A 17,021-nucleotide genomic window follows, 5' to 3' on the forward strand; every position below is an offset into this window, starting at 1 on the left:
TCTTGATGGAGTAAGATCACATTGTTCTAACTTAGCTGCAGTTGTTGTTTTGGCTTGCTTTACTCAGGTTAAAATGTTCATGTTTTAGCATCCTAGTTACAAGAATTTCAAAGGAACAATAGATGAACTGGGTCAGAAACAGTACATAGTCAATGGAGAAGTATCCATTCTTGATTCCACTACTATTGAAATTTCTGAGCTTCCTGCTCGAACATGGACGCAGGTAAGACGTTCTGATTTTCTCATTATGATCTTGAAACAGTTTAGACACATATGTTCCAGGGCCTCTGATCAGAGACATGGTGATTTCTTCTCTCTCTCCCCCCCCCCCCCAGGTGTATAAAGAACAGGTTCTGGAGCCTATGCTGGGTGGCACAGAAAAAACTCCCCCATTAATAACTGACTACAAAGAATATCACACGGACACCACAGTCAAATTCATAGTAAAAATGAGTCCGCAAAAGCTGGCAGAGGCGGAAGCAGCCGGTCTCCATAAAGTCTTCAAGCTACAGACCTCTCTTTCCTGCACCAACATGGTAAGGGGAGGAAGTGTTTTCCCTTGTGTGGCCACAAAAAAGTCTGGCTTAATCTGATTTCAAAACCAAATGAATTGTTGGCAGTGTTCCTCAAAGCATCATATGAGTTAAGTTTTTCCTCCCGTAAATTTCTTTGAAGTGTCAGTTTCAGGTTTTTGTCTTTGGTATTTTGGTGGTAGCAAAACAAAAAGGGGAAGAAAAACTTCAGCCCTAAAGACCAGGTAACCAAGATGGTTGATAAAAATCCTAATAGCAGAACGAATGCTTAAGGCAGGGGTGAAGAACCGTTTTTTCCGCCAAGGGCCATTTGGATATTTGTAACACCATTTGCGGGCCATACAAAATTATCAACTTAAAAATTAGCCGACCAAGCCCCAAGCAGGCAGCTGCCCCAGATGACACACACACACACCCCGGCGCAGGCAGGCAGGCACCCAATCAGTGGTAGCCGTCCAGTTGCATGCCAGAGTTGCTCCTGCTCTGCATGGTTGGGGCCAGATTCTACAGCCGGCTCCTGCTACCTCCACCTGCAGGGATAAAATGACACACTGGCTAAGAACTTCCCCCCCCCACACACACACACACGCATTCTGGCCCTGCCTCCTTTAACCCCTGCATTGTTTCCACTTCGCTCCCAGCCCTCTTGTAGTACAGAGGGAATAAGTTTCTCCACGGCCCAGGTGGGAAAGGATTAACAGTTTCTTGGGTGGTCCTAGCAGCTCTATAGCTAACAATTCTTCTGCAAGGGGGGAAAGGGTTCCTTTTCTCGGCAAAACAAACACATCTGCCTTGAATAGAGGCTATTCCTGTCTGCGGGAGGGGGCGGATCACCAGTCTGAGATCTTTCTGAGCTTGAGATCTTTCTGAGCCAGGACCCACAAAGGGCCAGACCAAATGCTTTCGCGGCCTTAAACGGTCCCCGGGCCTGACATTCCCCACCCCTGGCTTAAGGGTTACATGCGATAAATCAACAAAACTTTAATACTTTACAAATGGTTTTAATAAAACCAAACATATTTCATCCAATAGGCCTTTCTCAGTTGAAATACATACCATAAAGTAAAATTGTTTGGTTGGCATAATGGCAGCCTAAAAGGAAACAAGCCAACTCTTTTCCACAGTGTAAAAGCTTCTGTGCCTGGTCACGGGAGGTTTGTACTGGCCCCAGGCAAGTAGATCATTTACTAAGTGGCTCACAAACCTTTGAAAACTGGACCAAAACAGCAAAGAAATTGAATGAGTATTTTCTCCCAGGTGGTTGACAACAACCACCCACAGAGAAGCTCATAGCTGTGATGAAGATCTTTTTGCTTGATCAATGCATTAAGAGGCCACACTGCAAGATGTCTTTGCAAGCTCCCAGTTCTAAATATTTGGTATATTCTTTGCTGCAGGTGCTGTTTGACCATGTTGGCTGCCTGAAGAAGTATGATACGGCAGAAGATATTTTGCGAGAGTTCTATGAGCTCAGGCTGCGCTATTACGGCTTAAGGAAAGACTGGCTCACTGGGATGCTGGGTGCAGAGTCTGCAAAACTAAGCAATCAGGCTCGCTTCATCCTGGAGAAAATACAGGGCATAATAGTGATTGGTAAGCCAAAGTTTACTGTAAGTAACATTTCAAAGCAAAGCTTTGTTTCTTTCCTTGAAAACACTTAGCAAAGGGAATGATCCCTTTCAGGCCAGATAAGCGGACTGCATGGCAACTGAAGAAAAAGGGAAACAAAGAAACTCAGCCTAAAAGTCAGGAGAAACCAAAGGGGTTGAGATGAACACTTATCTAATATAACAACCAATCTATTTTTATTATATTTTGTGCACAGTTGTACTTAAAAACACAGGGCCTAAAATACAGTCTTCCTAAAAAGCACAAACATACCAACACATAACAGTTGATGTCAGTACATAAAATGACCAAAATCTGACCAGGCACGTTTCGGCCTTTTACAGGCCTTCCTCAGTGGTTACACGCACACAATTTTACAATACGCATCCTGACATATACACAAGCATTGTACAAAATAAAAAATACATAAACGCCTTTGGGAAGGAAAAAGGGTGAAAAATCCAATTAGTATTACCTCAATAATATAATCCAAAAAAATTGCATAGCACACATTAGTTTCCTGCCTCTTGTAAAAGTGGGACACAAAAAACATAGGTAACTCTTCAATCAGAGTAGAAATCTGATATCCTCCTTCACTGGAGGGAAGTCATCGTGCTCTGGGTTTATACAAATTAAACTGATCCCTAGAGGACCAATAGAAGGTAGACTTTCCCCAGTCAGAAAGCCCTCACTGCTCCAGGCAAGACTTGCATAGCCAGCTCCTTCAAGAGTGAGAGACAGAGAACCTAGTTTATTGGGCTTTGGGGGCTAGTTTCTTCCAGCCTTTAGCTATACCAAAGGCAGTTAAAAATCAGCCTTAAAGCTTCTTATGGCAGTGACCAAGTGGGGAAAAGGCCCAAGACCCCTTTGAGGGGTGGTTCTTTCAACTCACCCACACCAGGCCAAGCCGTTGTAACCCCGTTGTGGCAATTGGCTAGGATCGGCTGTGGATTTGCCCAGAGCTCTCTCCAGGCCTAGTGGCTTGGACTTCTCACATTCAGGTGGACCTCTCCATCCCTCCAAGGCCTCGACTGAATGGGCACACAAGTGGCTTCTGGGCCAGCCTCTGCTTCATCATTGGTACAGTTAGCCTCTGCCCACCCACAGTAGGCTGGGATGGCCCTTCTTTGGCTCCACAGTGCTGGTGCGGGAGACTCAAAGCAATGGTAGGCTCAAAGCAGCGCAGGCAACTCCCTCAGGGCTGCCTTCCAATGTAGTTGGGATGCCATTACATCGGGACAACAAAACGCAGCATACAAACAAGGATAAAAGAACATGAAAGATACTGCAGACTGGGCCAACCTGAGAAATCAGCAGTGGCTGAACATGGACTGACACAAACAGGACACAGGGTCTTATTCCAAGGCACTGAAAGACTGGACAATTCTACCAACTATTTTGTCAGATTGCACAGAGAAGCCATTGAAATTCATAAACATCAGCACAACTTTAACAGAAAAGAAGAGTTTAAGAATGAATAAGGCTTGGCTTCCTGTCTTGAAAACCTCCAGATTAACAAAGACTACAGTCCACAATAGCCATGCAGATTAGTTTTGGATTTCACACATTAACAGATCATTTCAGGATACAATGGTTCCATATTAACATACCACACCCTCATCAGCACATTATCTTGATACTTACAGGACAATGGTTAGTACATTACCTTTGATACTTTTTGCAGGACATTGATTCAGCTCAAACCCAACCCCTTTCTGACTATATATTACTCTTCCTACACACTTGACACTGAGAGACACTGTCCTTCAGTTACTCCTCTGAAGATGCCTGCCACAGCTGCTGGCGAAACATCAGGAAAGAAAATACCAAGACCACGGTTACACAGCCCGGATAACCTACAAGAACCAATGAACTCTGACCGTGAAAGCCTTCGACCATATCATGCACCCTTCATTCAGATTCCTCCTCAGGAGGTTGCTGCACATCAAAAAGATGTCCTGGCAGGTGCAGAGAAGACGCTGAGTTTCCTGTCCGGTGTCTCCTCAGATTTCTCTCCAGAAGCCCCAGGCAGTGGCTAAGGGAAGGGTCCACTCAAGGTTTCTGAACCCTCCACCATCTCCGAGGACAATCAGCATGACCCAGACAAGTATGAAACGCCACCGCCATCTACTGGGTGTTTGAGGAATGATAGTCATGAGAGAACTGAGTGGGTAGCCTCTGACGAAGAAGGGAAATGATCAGGGGAGGACATCCCTACCCTTGAATCTTCCCCTACGTTATTCCAGACAAGATCACTTTAGCAGACTTTTAACCAAAGTCATTCAAGCTCTCAACTATGAACAGGATTCCATAGATCAGGTTAAACCCTCAGCCTCATCTAATCTAGACAAGCCAGGCTTTAAGAAACCGGTGTCCGATTCATCTGTTTGCCCCTTTCCTGATCATTTTGAAGAGCCTATGAGAGTTGAATGCACTGTGTCTGGTGCAGCCAACAGCTTCCTTACTGTAGCTAAAAGGTTCTACTCCCCAGCTCTGTTATGGAGGACTTCAAAGTTCCTTTGGTTGATGCCCCAGTGGTTAATTCTTGGGCTGTGTGACCCCACAGACAGAAAAAGTGAAATAGCTCTGAAGTCGCATGAAGGGTCCTCCCCAGCTATCAGAACTTTTGCAGTTTTTTCCAATTTCTGCAGAGCCATTGTGATATGGGCAGATGACCTGCAAAACTTGAACCCAGACCCCTCTGCCTACAAATGGCCATTGCTGGAGATCAAAAGTGCAGCAGACGTCTCTCCAGTCAGTGCCTGAGCTCAAGCAACAAACTATTGTTGTTCGTCACAATCTGTAACTTAAAAGTTGGAAGGTTGACCTCCATTCCAAGTCTTAATCGCTCAACTGAAAACTTCTTTGGCCAGAAGCTTTTTGGGGATTCAGCTTTGGAAAAGGTTTTGGTCAAAGGCAAAGAAAAAAGGGAGCCTTTTCCGCCGTTAGAGACATGGACTTGGAACAGACTGCATTTCGTCCCTTCCACTCCTGTTTCAGGGGAAGGGACAACAGTAGTAGTGGGGGCACCATTGATGAAATCTGCAGGGCAGCAACCTGTCATCGTTTTTAGCTTTTGTTAAGCATTATAAAATTGATAATGTGGCCTCTGCAGAGGTTGCCTTTGGGCAGAGTACATCAGCAGGCAGTAGATTGCTGATCCTGAGCTCCTTCTTTCCTGGCATGGCTTAGCTCTGGTACATCCCAGAGGAGAATAGCTCATTTTCCTGAAGAAGAATGGAATGTTGCACTTACGGTGCATGTTTCCTCTCTTCAGTGGGGGGAAAGTCATCCTTGCCCCACCCAGTAGGGGGACTGCTCGGGATCTCCTCATATGTACTTCACTCACATTGGGGGTAATCTTCCTGATAGCTTTTACAGGAGGTTTGACTGAAACCTGAAGCTTGGCTTTGGAAGGACTGGGGCAGGCAGTCCTCTTAGGGATCAGTTTAATTTGCATAAACCCTGCCTTGGAGCAAGTTGGAGGGGAGACTCAGAGGAGGTTGACATTGCTCCCGTTGAAGAGAACAAACCTTCATAGTAAGTCCAAAGTTTCATTTTTAAGTGTTGCATTATACTGTCTACTGAAAAGGAGGCAGTTGATAACCAGAGGCAGGAAAGTTTAAGGGGGAAAAGTCAGCCTATAGAATTTTTCTTTTCTGTTCCTGGAATGTGGGCCGATCGTCAGTTTTGTTGCTAATTCACTGTCCTTGTTATACTGATGTTGCTTTGAGTTTGGCTCCAAAATTACATTGGCTCTGTGAGTTTTTTCACGCAGACTCATTCCACACGATGATCTTACAATGCCTTTGTTCCTAGAAAACAAGCCCAAGAAAGAAATAATAAAGGTGCTTATTGAGAGGGGTTATGAGTCTGATCCATTGAAGACTTGGAAAGAATCCCAGCAAAAGGTACTTAGGACCTCCGCTTCTCTAACTAGTTTAGCTGCTTATAACTATTTCTCCAACTCTGTAAAAAACATTCTTGGAGGTGGGGGGGGGAGCTTGGAATATCATGGGAAATATTAGTTAAGCTGGTTGTTGATGGGGCAGAACTTTTTCGGTCACTTGGCCTACCAGTAGTTTTTTGGATCTCAAGTTGGTGATCTGCAAGCCTTCCATGGAGAGACACTCCAAAGTAACTTTCCTGAGTAACGAGGTATAGGAATAGACATTGGCTGGAGAGATTTAGAGGCAACATTTTAGGGGATTCTTCCTTCTGGTGGTGAGAGCTCTCACTTCAGGTCCTGCCCAATAATTTGCCATTCTCACTGCACTGGCAGTGAGGGATAGTGTTGTGAATCTCATGTTGACCCTTGTGAATGCTGTGCAATCTCATCTTGACCATTTAAGGTCGGGGCTGTCCAAGGGCTGCACGCACAGCCAATACGGTGGTAGTGCTGGTGACTCTGCTGTGCCTCACCTCTGGGCCCAAGGTTGTGGTGCCTGGAACAGAGAAGGCAGGAATCTGTTGTGTCCCTCTGCTTTCCTGGGTTGAAGGGGAAATAATAATAGATTGCCCCATTTTCTCTGCCCTTACCCACCCACCCTTGCCCCGCTCCAGGGTACAAATGAGGAGAATGAAGATGATGAAGAAAGTGGTAAAGAAAATGAATCGGCAGTAGGCACTGGGCCCGATTTCAACTATCTCCTGAACATGCCTCTCTGGTACCTAACAAAGGAGAAAAAAGACGAACTGTGCAAGCAGCGAGATGACAAAGTAGGTGGAGTAGCTGTGCTCTGACAGGCACTACAATTGAAGACTCTCAGGTGTGCGCTTAACTGTTTCTCGTTGGTCTTTTCGTTAGGAAGCTGAGCTGGAACATCTGAAACGGAAGAGCCCTGATGATTTATGGAAAGAAGACCTTGCTGCCTTTGTGGAGGCTCTTGAAGTATGTGGGTGGGGAAGATTGTGGTTTCTAGGCACTTGATTAATTTCTGCCTTGTGTTGACAAGTTGTTGTTGTTTTTTATTCCATTTGTACTCCACGCTTTCCCAACCCGAGTTGGGTTCTTGCTGAGTATCCTTACATTGGGCAGAGCGTGTGTGTGCATTCTCAGGACAAGGTTCTATGACCCCAATGGGTCCACAGCTATGGAAGAAAGATGGGAGAGAACTGACTGGGGTGAAAGGCTTTAATATGTTCCAAACCAGAAAAGTCTGAAGGAGGAGTGTGGGAACAGGTCTAAAATGCAAAGCAGCTGCCTGACATTGAGAATGGGCTGGTGTTGGGTGGGGGGGAAGCCTAAATTGAAATTCAGTCGTGATAAAATGGATGGTTGGTTATGTAACCTGCTGTTGAGGGTCTTGTAAATGGGGTTGCATTCTCCTTAAAGAGCCAGGCTTGTGGTGTAGAAGCCATGTTAGATCTCGTGCAACAGGTGGATCCCCAGGCTGTTGCTCACAGCACTGATCCTTTTTTTAACCAACTTTGGCTAGTTTGCAGCAGCAGCAGCTCTTCCTGGCAGAGTGATCTGATCACAGCAAAGCTCATTCTGGGACACTGCCTCGAAAGAGTGATGGGCAAGTGCAATTGGTCCAGTGTGAAAAGCGGCTGCTGGAGGCAGGGCTTGCCCTGTAGCAATGCATTGTCCGTGGAGCTTTCTCTCTACTCCTGTGTGCCTGAAGTTTGCACTGTTTGCCTTTAACTGCCAGGTGAAAATGTTTTATGGTTGTTTTTATAGGCCTTTGCTGGCATGTGTGTTGAGAGGGCCACCTCTGTATTAGTCAACCTGACAGTTTATAAACATCAGCAGTCAGCCATGTCATAAATTTAAAGGGATAGCCTGTTTCCTGGTATGTCATCCAATTGTTAAAAGAATAACATGGGGAGAGTTCCATATCAAACGTTTACAAACTCTTCTGCTGTTCCCAAGATAAGACGAAGAGCTTGAGATTGCACCTTTGCATTTCAGAGCGATCAGATTTAACTGCTCTCAGCGATGTCAGATGGGAGGAGGGGAATCTTGCTCCTCTTCGAGAATAATCTTTTGAGTCACGTTCTTATACTGGTCAGGGGGGTTAGTGGTCCAGTTTCCTATACAATTAGCCTATAACTATGACACAGGTTTTTCCAGGCACTGCCCAATAACATCATCAGAACCAGTAATGGGCCAGGGAACCATCTTGCTGCATCTCCTACCTGCTGCTTTGCTGTTTATGTTGTGCCTTGTTTGCCTTCATGTATGTAAGTGTATGTTAAGGGGCTAGATTTTGTTACTTTATTGCACCTGCTTTAACCTTTTCAGTAAAGCCTGTTGCTTTTATTGGTGTATTCTACTGCTTGTGTGAGTCCAAACCAGTTTTGGTCAAACAATTAGAAAATGATTTATTCCAGGATTCCAGGTTTGGGGACAGGGGAATCAAATGAACCTTGCAAGGATATGGTAGGTCGGGGGACCCCCCCCCCTCCAGTCTTTGACCATGTGAGATTATCTTCTGTTCTGGGATGCTGGTGTCGCTTTTGTTGACTTAAATGGACTTAGAGGAGTGTCACTTTGCTTGTTGATGTTGTATTTTGCATTGTATGTTTAAACTACTGTAAACTGCCTTGAGAATTCGTAGATTACCATTTCATATCTCTCATCCTCTTCAGGAGCTAGAAGCCAAGGAAAAACAGGACGACATGCTTGGAGCTGTAGGCAAGCCCATCAAAGGGAAAGGAGGGAAGCTGAAAGTCAAGAAACTGCATTTGCCAGAAGTCATGCCCTCACCACATGGCAGGAGGGTCATTCCCCGCGTGACTGAGGAGATGAAAATGGATGCAACAAAGAAATTAAAAAGGAAAATCAAGGTAGAATATGAAGTGTTGGCCTGTAGAATGTAATGGAGTGGGTGGCAACAGTTTCAACAAAGTGTTACAGGAGCAGAACAGAAAGGGGTATGTCAGTGAGGGGGAAACAAGTGACCATGCAGCAAAGGGAGCTTGTTTATCTGTGTTGTTAAGGTGAACGGCCCACCAGAAGTCTGTTTCACTGTTTTGGTTCTTTTTCACCCTTTCATCACTGTTCCCCTCCCTTGCTTACCATTTTTTAGAGTGAAAAAAATGAGCTTGTTGGGGATCAAGGAGAGTCACCAGAGTCTGATAAAGAACCAACAAACCTTAAACAAAGATTAGCAAAGAAATTTAAAACAGAGCCAGGTAAGGTCTTTTCACAAGAGTCTTTAATTTTCTTTGCCATTGCCTGGTTTTACTTTGTTCAGAAGGAATTGGTATGTCACATGAGAAGGTGAAATACATACACTATAATCCTTTTCAGATTCCCTTACATAAAGGTCTACATGTCTTTTATTTCCAGGTACAAAAAAACAATCCATTCTGTCATTCAAGCAAGTAAAAAAAGAGAAAAGAAACCCATGGTCGGATTCAGAATCAGAAGAGGATAATGTGGACAGTGACTCTGAGGTTCAGGAGGAAACAGATGAAGATGTCGCCTCTAAAGAAAACGTGATTCCTGCTGTAAAGCCAAAGGCCACTTCGACGTGTGTGTCTTGAGTATATAAAAAGGAATCATTGTTTTAGCCCCTGAGAAAAAAAGTCACACAGTTGGAAAACAGCATTTGTTTCGTGAGGTCCAGCTAGTATTTACAAAGTAGTGTACAGGCATCTACCTTTCCCAGAATTATCAAGTTGTAGGGTACATGAGAAAAATCAAAGGAATAAAAATATGTCTTCTTTGTAGGGGCTGGTACTAGCCCATCCAGAAACAGCTTTCTTTCCCCTCACTGTTAAAAGTATGATGAGAACTCTGAATCCTATACTCTCCTCTGCAAATGTGGGTTGGTTTTGATAAAGATTATTTGCTGCCCTTGTTTTGTTTTAAGTATACTCAACACTGTGATGTTGGGTTATCCCAATCTCCCAACTAGCATTGTATAGAAGTGATTAGTATCTCTCCTTTAGAGCCCTACAGAAAAGCCAGTTCTGTCCAAATGTTCCACAGAGATCCAGTGTTTACCTATTGTATTACAGCTAATCCTAATGGTTTTTGTTTTGTACATAAAATGGAGTTGGAGTAGAGATTAAATAAATTGTTGAATCTGTTCCAGGAAAGCCAAGGAAAATTTGCAAGTCAAAGAACAAGCAAAAGTGTCCAAAGTCCAGAGCTCCATCTCAAGTAAGCATATCATTGTGTTGACATCATCCCAGTTCAGTCTGTCAAAGTGAGGCTCTATCTGGTCCCATAAGCTTTGAATTGAGTGAATCAGAGTAATGGCCTGGATCTGGGCACTTTCTGTGATCTGTTACCTAATGAGGGTGCATTTGTAGGAGTCACTATGTGTTAAACTGACACTGGCTCTAAGGGAGATCTTTAGGTTTGTGTATGCACATGTTTTGATATGTCTCTAGAGAAGAAAAAGGAGGGGAGACAAATGCTTAAGCAGAGTGTAACTGAGCTACAGAGCAGGGAAAGAAAAGGAAGAATGATAGCTGTTGAGCACAGATCAGTCCAAAGCTGTAAGCACTGACGGTGCTTCTCAGCAGTTAATAGGCAGTAGCAGTTTGATCCTGGCAACCTAATAGGAGTGTTCACTTAAATCCTAGTGTCCAAAAAGAATGATTTTTAATCTAAATAAATGTGTTCTTCCTACGTGGCTAGTCAAAGAAAAACCAGCTGTGAGTTGAGAAGGATGTTGGGTTTTCCATGAGGGGATGCAAAAATATGGAGGACAGGTGGGGGAGGAAGATAGGAGAGGAGGAAGAGGAGACCTTAGGAGGTTGGGAGTGAGAAATGTGGCAAGCTTGAGGACTGTAGGGCCATCCATCCAAAGGTAAGGTGGGATATCAGAAAAGAGAAGAACGGAGGGGTTTTAGGACTTTGAGGTATTCTTCCAAGAAAGAAGATAGTAAAGAGAAAAATTAGATCATATTCTGCCTGGATGAAGAGGGATCCCATTGTCTCACATTAGTTCTGGAAGAAGGTTCAGGGATAGAGGCCAACTCAAAATGGCAGGGTTTGGGATGACCAGTGTTTGGCCTGGGGTTCAGGAGATGAGGCTGTCTTTTCCTGCCTGAGTGCTTCATGAGAGAAGCTTACAAAGAGAGAGATGTTTTTGAATGGCCTAGAAGATCTGGTTATTGTCCTGCAAGCATTAGTTGCTAATCATGGCCTGTGTGTAGGGGCCTCAGAGAATCACAAAGAGGAGTTCTCACAGGAATTGCACTGCTTTGTCTCACAATCCCATTTTATCACATGGTCCTCTGGTTTGATATTAAAGGTGGATTCTTTTTCACCTCTAGTGGTGCAAGGCCTGAGAAATCTGGGGGCATTCTAACGTGTGGTTCCTAGTGGGGTAGTGGTGTGTTTCGAGGTAACAAGTCTCTCAACTAGGCCATGGTACCAAGAGAGAAAATAATGCATACTTGCTTACTTTCAGTGATATCTGGGGTCTCCATAGCCATCTATTAGTGTTATGATTGCCAGGTGCTCAGAGTAAGAATATCTTAGTATTAGGTAGCTCAGCAGGAAGCATTTGCTTTTAAAAATAAAACTTTCCCCTTATTTACTGAAGAATGTATATCCAGTGCTTCCTTCAGAAAGGGGACCCAAAGCTTACTTTAAAAGTTCTGCTTTGCACACCTGCTCCTAAAAAAAAAATAGTGAGGACCTTCCCACATCCTTGGGGGTGGCATTAACACAATGCAGATGGTTTTTCAGAGAAAATCCATTATTGGTCTGAGGATGTTCTTCCTGTGCTGAGGGGTGTTCAGCAGGAGGTGTTCAGCACAACCCAGCTGAATTTGGGCTTTTACTTTTTATTTGGGGGCGGGGGGTTGGTGCTATCAAAACACTGCAGTCATTTTTACTACTTCAGAGAGAGGTAGGCGCAGCTTCAAAAAATAGCCAGGAACTCTGGTTTGCAGAGGAAAGAACTCAGATAGTACTTGTGTGTGTGATGGTACTTCCTTACGTTTTTAGGTAGCTCTAAACACCTCTGCCCTGCCTTGTCTTCTCTCCATTCTGTAGAGCACACTCTTCACTGGACTCCCCCATCTGTCTCTCCCCCCACCCCCCATAGTCTCTCTGCCCTAGGTGTTGGGAAATTGATGTTTAGAATTTCCCCAGGAGGCTGCAAACAGAAAGAGGTCCGCAGTTTTCTGCCAGACATCACCCCCTACAATTTTATGGCAGTTTTACCACCACTACCTCTTTCCTGTAATTCAGGATTAAAGAAAGATATCTCTTTCCATGTTCATGCAAACATTATGCAAGTTTGTATAAAACTGTTTGGCTTGATCTGATTGTGTAGTTCAAAATATAGGTCAGAATTCAAACCGTTTAGAACTTCTTAGTTTACTGGAGTCTTTTCTTTACTCAAGCTGAATTCCTGGACTCTGACAATAAGCCAGCCACGTCCGCCTCTTCCTTGCCTCCTGCTAGTGTAGGAGGAAAATTGGCACCCAAGAAAAGAGGTCCAGCCAAGAAACCAAGAAGCTCTGCTGAAGGTAAGGTCATTGCAGAAGTCTTGCATGTTCAGAGGTGAACTCAGAGTTTGGTAACTTTTTTCTATCATTCAAATTGCTTATTCTAGCTTTTGAGGAAAGTGCGAATAACTGGTTTCCCTGTTAATGTGTAACTATGGGCCAGAAACTTTCTGTCTTTGAAATAAGAAAGATAAAGGGATACATCTAACTGGAACCTTCAGTGTTCATAGACTGATTATATTGCAGTTGATTTGTTTACTCGTTCCTAGGGCTCTGTGGGCAAAACTTTTTTGGCAATCTCACCTTGCAGGAAAGTTATTCTAGTTTCAAGTCTGTAATAACCATAATAACTGCAATAATCATTTTGTGCAACTTTTACATACTGCTCAGTAGCCCATTTCCACGCTTATCACCACTACTTAAAATAAATGCCTACCTTAACCATGGCTGTTACTTGACGGAAATATGTAGAGCAGTACTTCCTTCTAAATAATCTTGGTGCTCCTTCCCACAAAGCCTTCCACCACCTCTTGTAAGTTATTTTTCAATTGGGAGTATTTGTAATGTAGAACTCTGCGTTGTGAATGCTGTCCTGACACTCTCCAGAATTTGTTTGGGAAGAATTAGCATCAGAAGGATTTCTGTGGCAGGCGCAGTGTCTTGCTTAGAAAACTACAGAGCTCAGACATTTAACAAACTCTCTTGCTATTAGATAATCAGCCTACCATCATGGACGCTTTCGCCAAGGAAAAGGCAACTGTGAAACCCAGGAAGGTAGCAGCAGTTGTAACTTCAGAGTCTGACGCGGATAAAGCGGTCTCCAAGAAGCCTCCGCTTGCCAGGACCAAGAAAACCACCAAAAGGAAGCCTGCCTTTTCCTCTTCTGAGGATTCTGATGCTGACCTTGAATTAGTTAAAAAATCAACAGCACTTAAGGTTTGTTTGCCCCTTATCATGTTCTCCTCCTCCCCCCCACAAATATTGCAAGATGGGGTATAATTTTTTGGCCACTGGACCAACATTTTTTCATATGCAGATTGGAGTTTTGTTGGTCAAGAAAAACTGTGCATGTGTGTTTGTATCTCTGTGTTTCTCTTCCCCTGTCTTTTTCCATTGTATTTTTCATTCTGTAAGTCATTTAGGGTCCCCATTTGGGGAGAAAAGCAGGGTATAAAGAAACAGAATTTGCTTGAGTTTACACCAGTGCTTCAAATGAAGCATCAGTGCTTCTGTTGCCCCAGAAAGTTGGACCAAAACCAACAGGTTGAAAATAAATCAAAAGAGTTTCTGGTTAAACATTAGGAAGAACTTTCTAACAGTTAGAGCAGTTCCTCAGTGGAACAGGCTTCCTCAAGGTGGGCTCTCCTTCCCTGGAGGTTTTTAAGCAGAGGCTAGATAGCCATCTGTCAGCAATGCTGATTCGTGGCCCTTTCTTACATGCTCAGGATAGTGCTGATTGCCACTTTGAGGTCACAAAGTAATTTTTCCTCCAGGCCAGATTGGCCAGGGATCCTGGAAGGTTGGTTGGTTGGTTTCTTTCTTTCTTTTTCTTTTCTTCTTTCCTTCTTTCCTTCCTGCCTTCCTTCCTTCCTTCCTTCCTTCGTCACTGTGGGTGTAGGGGGGTAGTTGTGAATTTCCTGCATTGTGCAGGGGGTTGGACTAGATGATCCTGGTGATCCCTTCCAACTCTATGATTATGTGAGTCCTGGAGCAGTCCTAAACACTCTCCAAGGCAGTGATACTCACTGTGTGGCTTGCGGAAAGCCACATTCTCAATTATGATCAACCACATGGCTATTACATGCCCTGTGTGCCACTGTACCAAGCATACATGTACATTAATCTAAGATGAAGCAATATTAAATATTTAATTATTAATCTAATTACCAAGGTACTTCTGAGCATGTATTGTTGTCTCCATTGGCAGAGATTGCTAAATGCACAGAGAAGCTGCAGACTCACTGATGCAATTCTTATCACGATCAATGGATTACCCCTATTTTAATTAAATTATTTGCTACCATAACATAAGATAAAATATTTCCCTTTTTGCTGGTGGATAGAGATCCAAGAACAACACTGGCAGTGGCCAAGTATCTCTCCACCATATTTTCCTTAAAGAAATAAAGGCTCCCCATTTACTTCTCAAGACCTTTGGGTCATAGGAGCTTGAAAAAGGAAAGGAAAGAACACAAAACAGGGTTGAGCTTTCAGGTTCTCCAGAACTATTTATTAGGTTGATTGTTTAAAAAAAAAATACACACCTTCCCATATCTTAAGTTTCCTTCCAGTTGAATTCTAGCATTTCAGTAGACAGAGTGATTAGGACCTCTCTCCATGCAAGGTTTTCTGGTTGTAACGGCCTTACCCTGTCCACTTTCCTGAAACATGGGGCAGGTGCCACATTGGTGCTCAGAAGAGCCGCAAGTGGCTGAGTGAGCATCACTGCTCTAAGGAGCCCAAGATGCTTATAAAATATGGAAGTTCTGCTTTCAATGGAGTTACAAAGTTACAGGGTACCCGAGGGCATGATCCTGTCTGGTTCTTATATGTAATGCCTGGCTGCCTCCTAGAGTGCTTGCAGGCCAAGGAGAGATAGTGATCATTAGCACTTCTTTTTAGGGAGCTGTGCATTCATCCCTAATTAAATCTGCCTAGAGTAAAACGGTGACCCCTTTGCATAATATGAGGACAGTTATGTTCATCCTCAAGCCTGTGTCTTTAGGTTCTGCTATCTCTTGAGAGCTTATTGTGGCCCCCATTTCTTTTTCAGAAATCCAAGGTGGTGGATGAGTCATTCTCTATCAATTTGTGTTCTGATGATGACTTGCCTGCTGCACCTATAGCCCGTCAAAGGCCAGGCCGGGCCAGGAAGCCTGTCCAATATCTGGAGGAATCAGACGACGAGATATGAAAATGAAGCAGATCTACATCTTTCAACGTTGCCTTGTCCGATGAAATGAACTGGGAGGCGGCACAAATGTGTGTGAATATGAATATAACTAACTTTACCAGATGGAAGGGGTGAAGAGCTGCCTCCCCTTTCTCCCTGCCCTTAAAGAATGCAGGCCATTCTGGCAAGAGGCCTCAACATCTGTGGCTTGACTTAAGCGATAAAGACACAGTAGTGTGACTGTGTGTGCCTTCCCATGCAGAAGGAGCAGGAAGGGTCTCTATTAGAAACGCAGTGTGTGCTTTTCAAACAAGATGCCAAGAGCTTTCATTAGCCTTCTGAAATACAAAGGTTTATCATTGTTCTTTCTGTTTTTCTGTAAATATGTTCTGCAAGTTTTTACATTGTTCCAGCTACTTCTTTTATACTTGCTTAATAAACTCTTCTGCTAGAGGATTGTACTTGGAAATTCTGCTGACTTCTAGATCTGTGTTCATCTGCTTATCTTCTGTGCAGTCCCGCATGGGACTGCGCAGGAGCAGGCCAGCCACGGAGACGTTCTGAAAAGCTTCTAGAAGCTTCAAAATACTTGGAGCGCTCCCCCCTCCCCTCGTCCAGCCCCAAGCGCAGGCTTTTCCCCCACTCAATGATCACATGACAAGGGGGGGAGGGGGCACTCCTCCCTCAGTTCTCTCTTCGTCGCCGCGGAGTTAGGACACAGCTTCATGAGCTCTGACGAGTTTTCCTCAGAGCTGGTGGGCCGTTGTAGGAGAGCCTACTCATCTATAATGGCCTTATTTGAAAAATGTTCTCAGTGTGGTTTTAAAATGGCCACAAATGACCAGCGTGATCTCTGCTTATTTTGCCTTGGCGAAACGCACGTCCCAGAGACATGTTCAGCCTGTCAGCTTCTCACCCCAAAGGCTAGACTACCGCGCGTCCCGCCTTAAAGCTACCCTGTGGGTGGAAGCTCTTTTGGCCGCAGACCAGCCCAAGCAGTCCTCGAAGTTACAGGAGCGAGGCAGCCCGCGGTCGATCGGCAAGGGAGGAAGGAAGGAAAAGGGAGAGAGGGAGAAAGAAATGGAAAGGGGGAGAAAGAAAAGGACGGAGGGAGACAAAGAGACAGAAAGAGGGAAAGAGAAAAGCCTTACACACACACACACACCTTCCGACCCCACATGACCTGACCCCAGGCTTCATGCGCTCCCCGCCCCAGAGTCCACAAAAGGCCCCCTGAAGCCCGATCGGCTCCTGCGTTCATGCTCTGCCACCAGGAGCCGCGGGCCTCTCGCTGCTCAACAGCCGACAGGCAGCAAGAGGGGCTTACAGTGTGCCCCAGAGTTCCTGCACGCTGAGGCTATAGGGGGCAACCTTGGGGGAAGCGTCCCTCCTCTCGCCAACAGACAGCCATCAGTCGGCGAGAGGAGGTCCAAAGGGCGCCGCAGCACCCCTGCAAGCTGTGGCCCCAGGAACACCCTCAGGGAGGGCCACCCTATGCCGCGTCTCTGCGGCGGGGCCCCAGAGCTCCCAAGGGCCACAAAAAATGTCCTTGGTCGCATACG

General features: G+C 44.7%; 1 protein-coding gene across 1 annotated transcript in view; it reads left to right on the forward strand.

The window, feature by feature from the left end:
* TOP2A (DNA topoisomerase II alpha) overlaps window positions 1-15,498 on the forward strand; it is a 39,573-nt gene extending 24,075 nt beyond the window's left edge. Inside the window, exons 22-34 of the mRNA XM_056864009.1 lie at window positions 89-223; window positions 336-536; window positions 1,931-2,126; window positions 5,961-6,052; window positions 6,705-6,860; window positions 6,949-7,032; window positions 8,736-8,933; window positions 9,176-9,281; window positions 9,439-9,622; window positions 10,190-10,257; window positions 12,462-12,587; window positions 13,279-13,502; window positions 15,340-15,498. Of these exons, the coding sequence (XP_056719987.1) occupies window positions 89-223; window positions 336-536; window positions 1,931-2,126; window positions 5,961-6,052; window positions 6,705-6,860; window positions 6,949-7,032; window positions 8,736-8,933; window positions 9,176-9,281; window positions 9,439-9,622; window positions 10,190-10,257; window positions 12,462-12,587; window positions 13,279-13,502; window positions 15,340-15,480 (1,911 nt within the window). The 3' untranslated portion in view covers window positions 15,481-15,498. The remainder of the gene's footprint in view (window positions 1-88; window positions 224-335; window positions 537-1,930; window positions 2,127-5,960; window positions 6,053-6,704; window positions 6,861-6,948; window positions 7,033-8,735; window positions 8,934-9,175; window positions 9,282-9,438; window positions 9,623-10,189; window positions 10,258-12,461; window positions 12,588-13,278; window positions 13,503-15,339) is intronic.
* Window positions 15,499-17,021: the final 1,523 nt, after the last annotated feature.

The sequence above is a fragment of the Euleptes europaea genome, chromosome 18 (genome assembly GCF_029931775.1).
Source record: "Euleptes europaea isolate rEulEur1 chromosome 18, rEulEur1.hap1, whole genome shotgun sequence".
Classification (NCBI taxonomy): Eukaryota; Metazoa; Chordata; class Lepidosauria; order Squamata; family Sphaerodactylidae; genus Euleptes; species Euleptes europaea.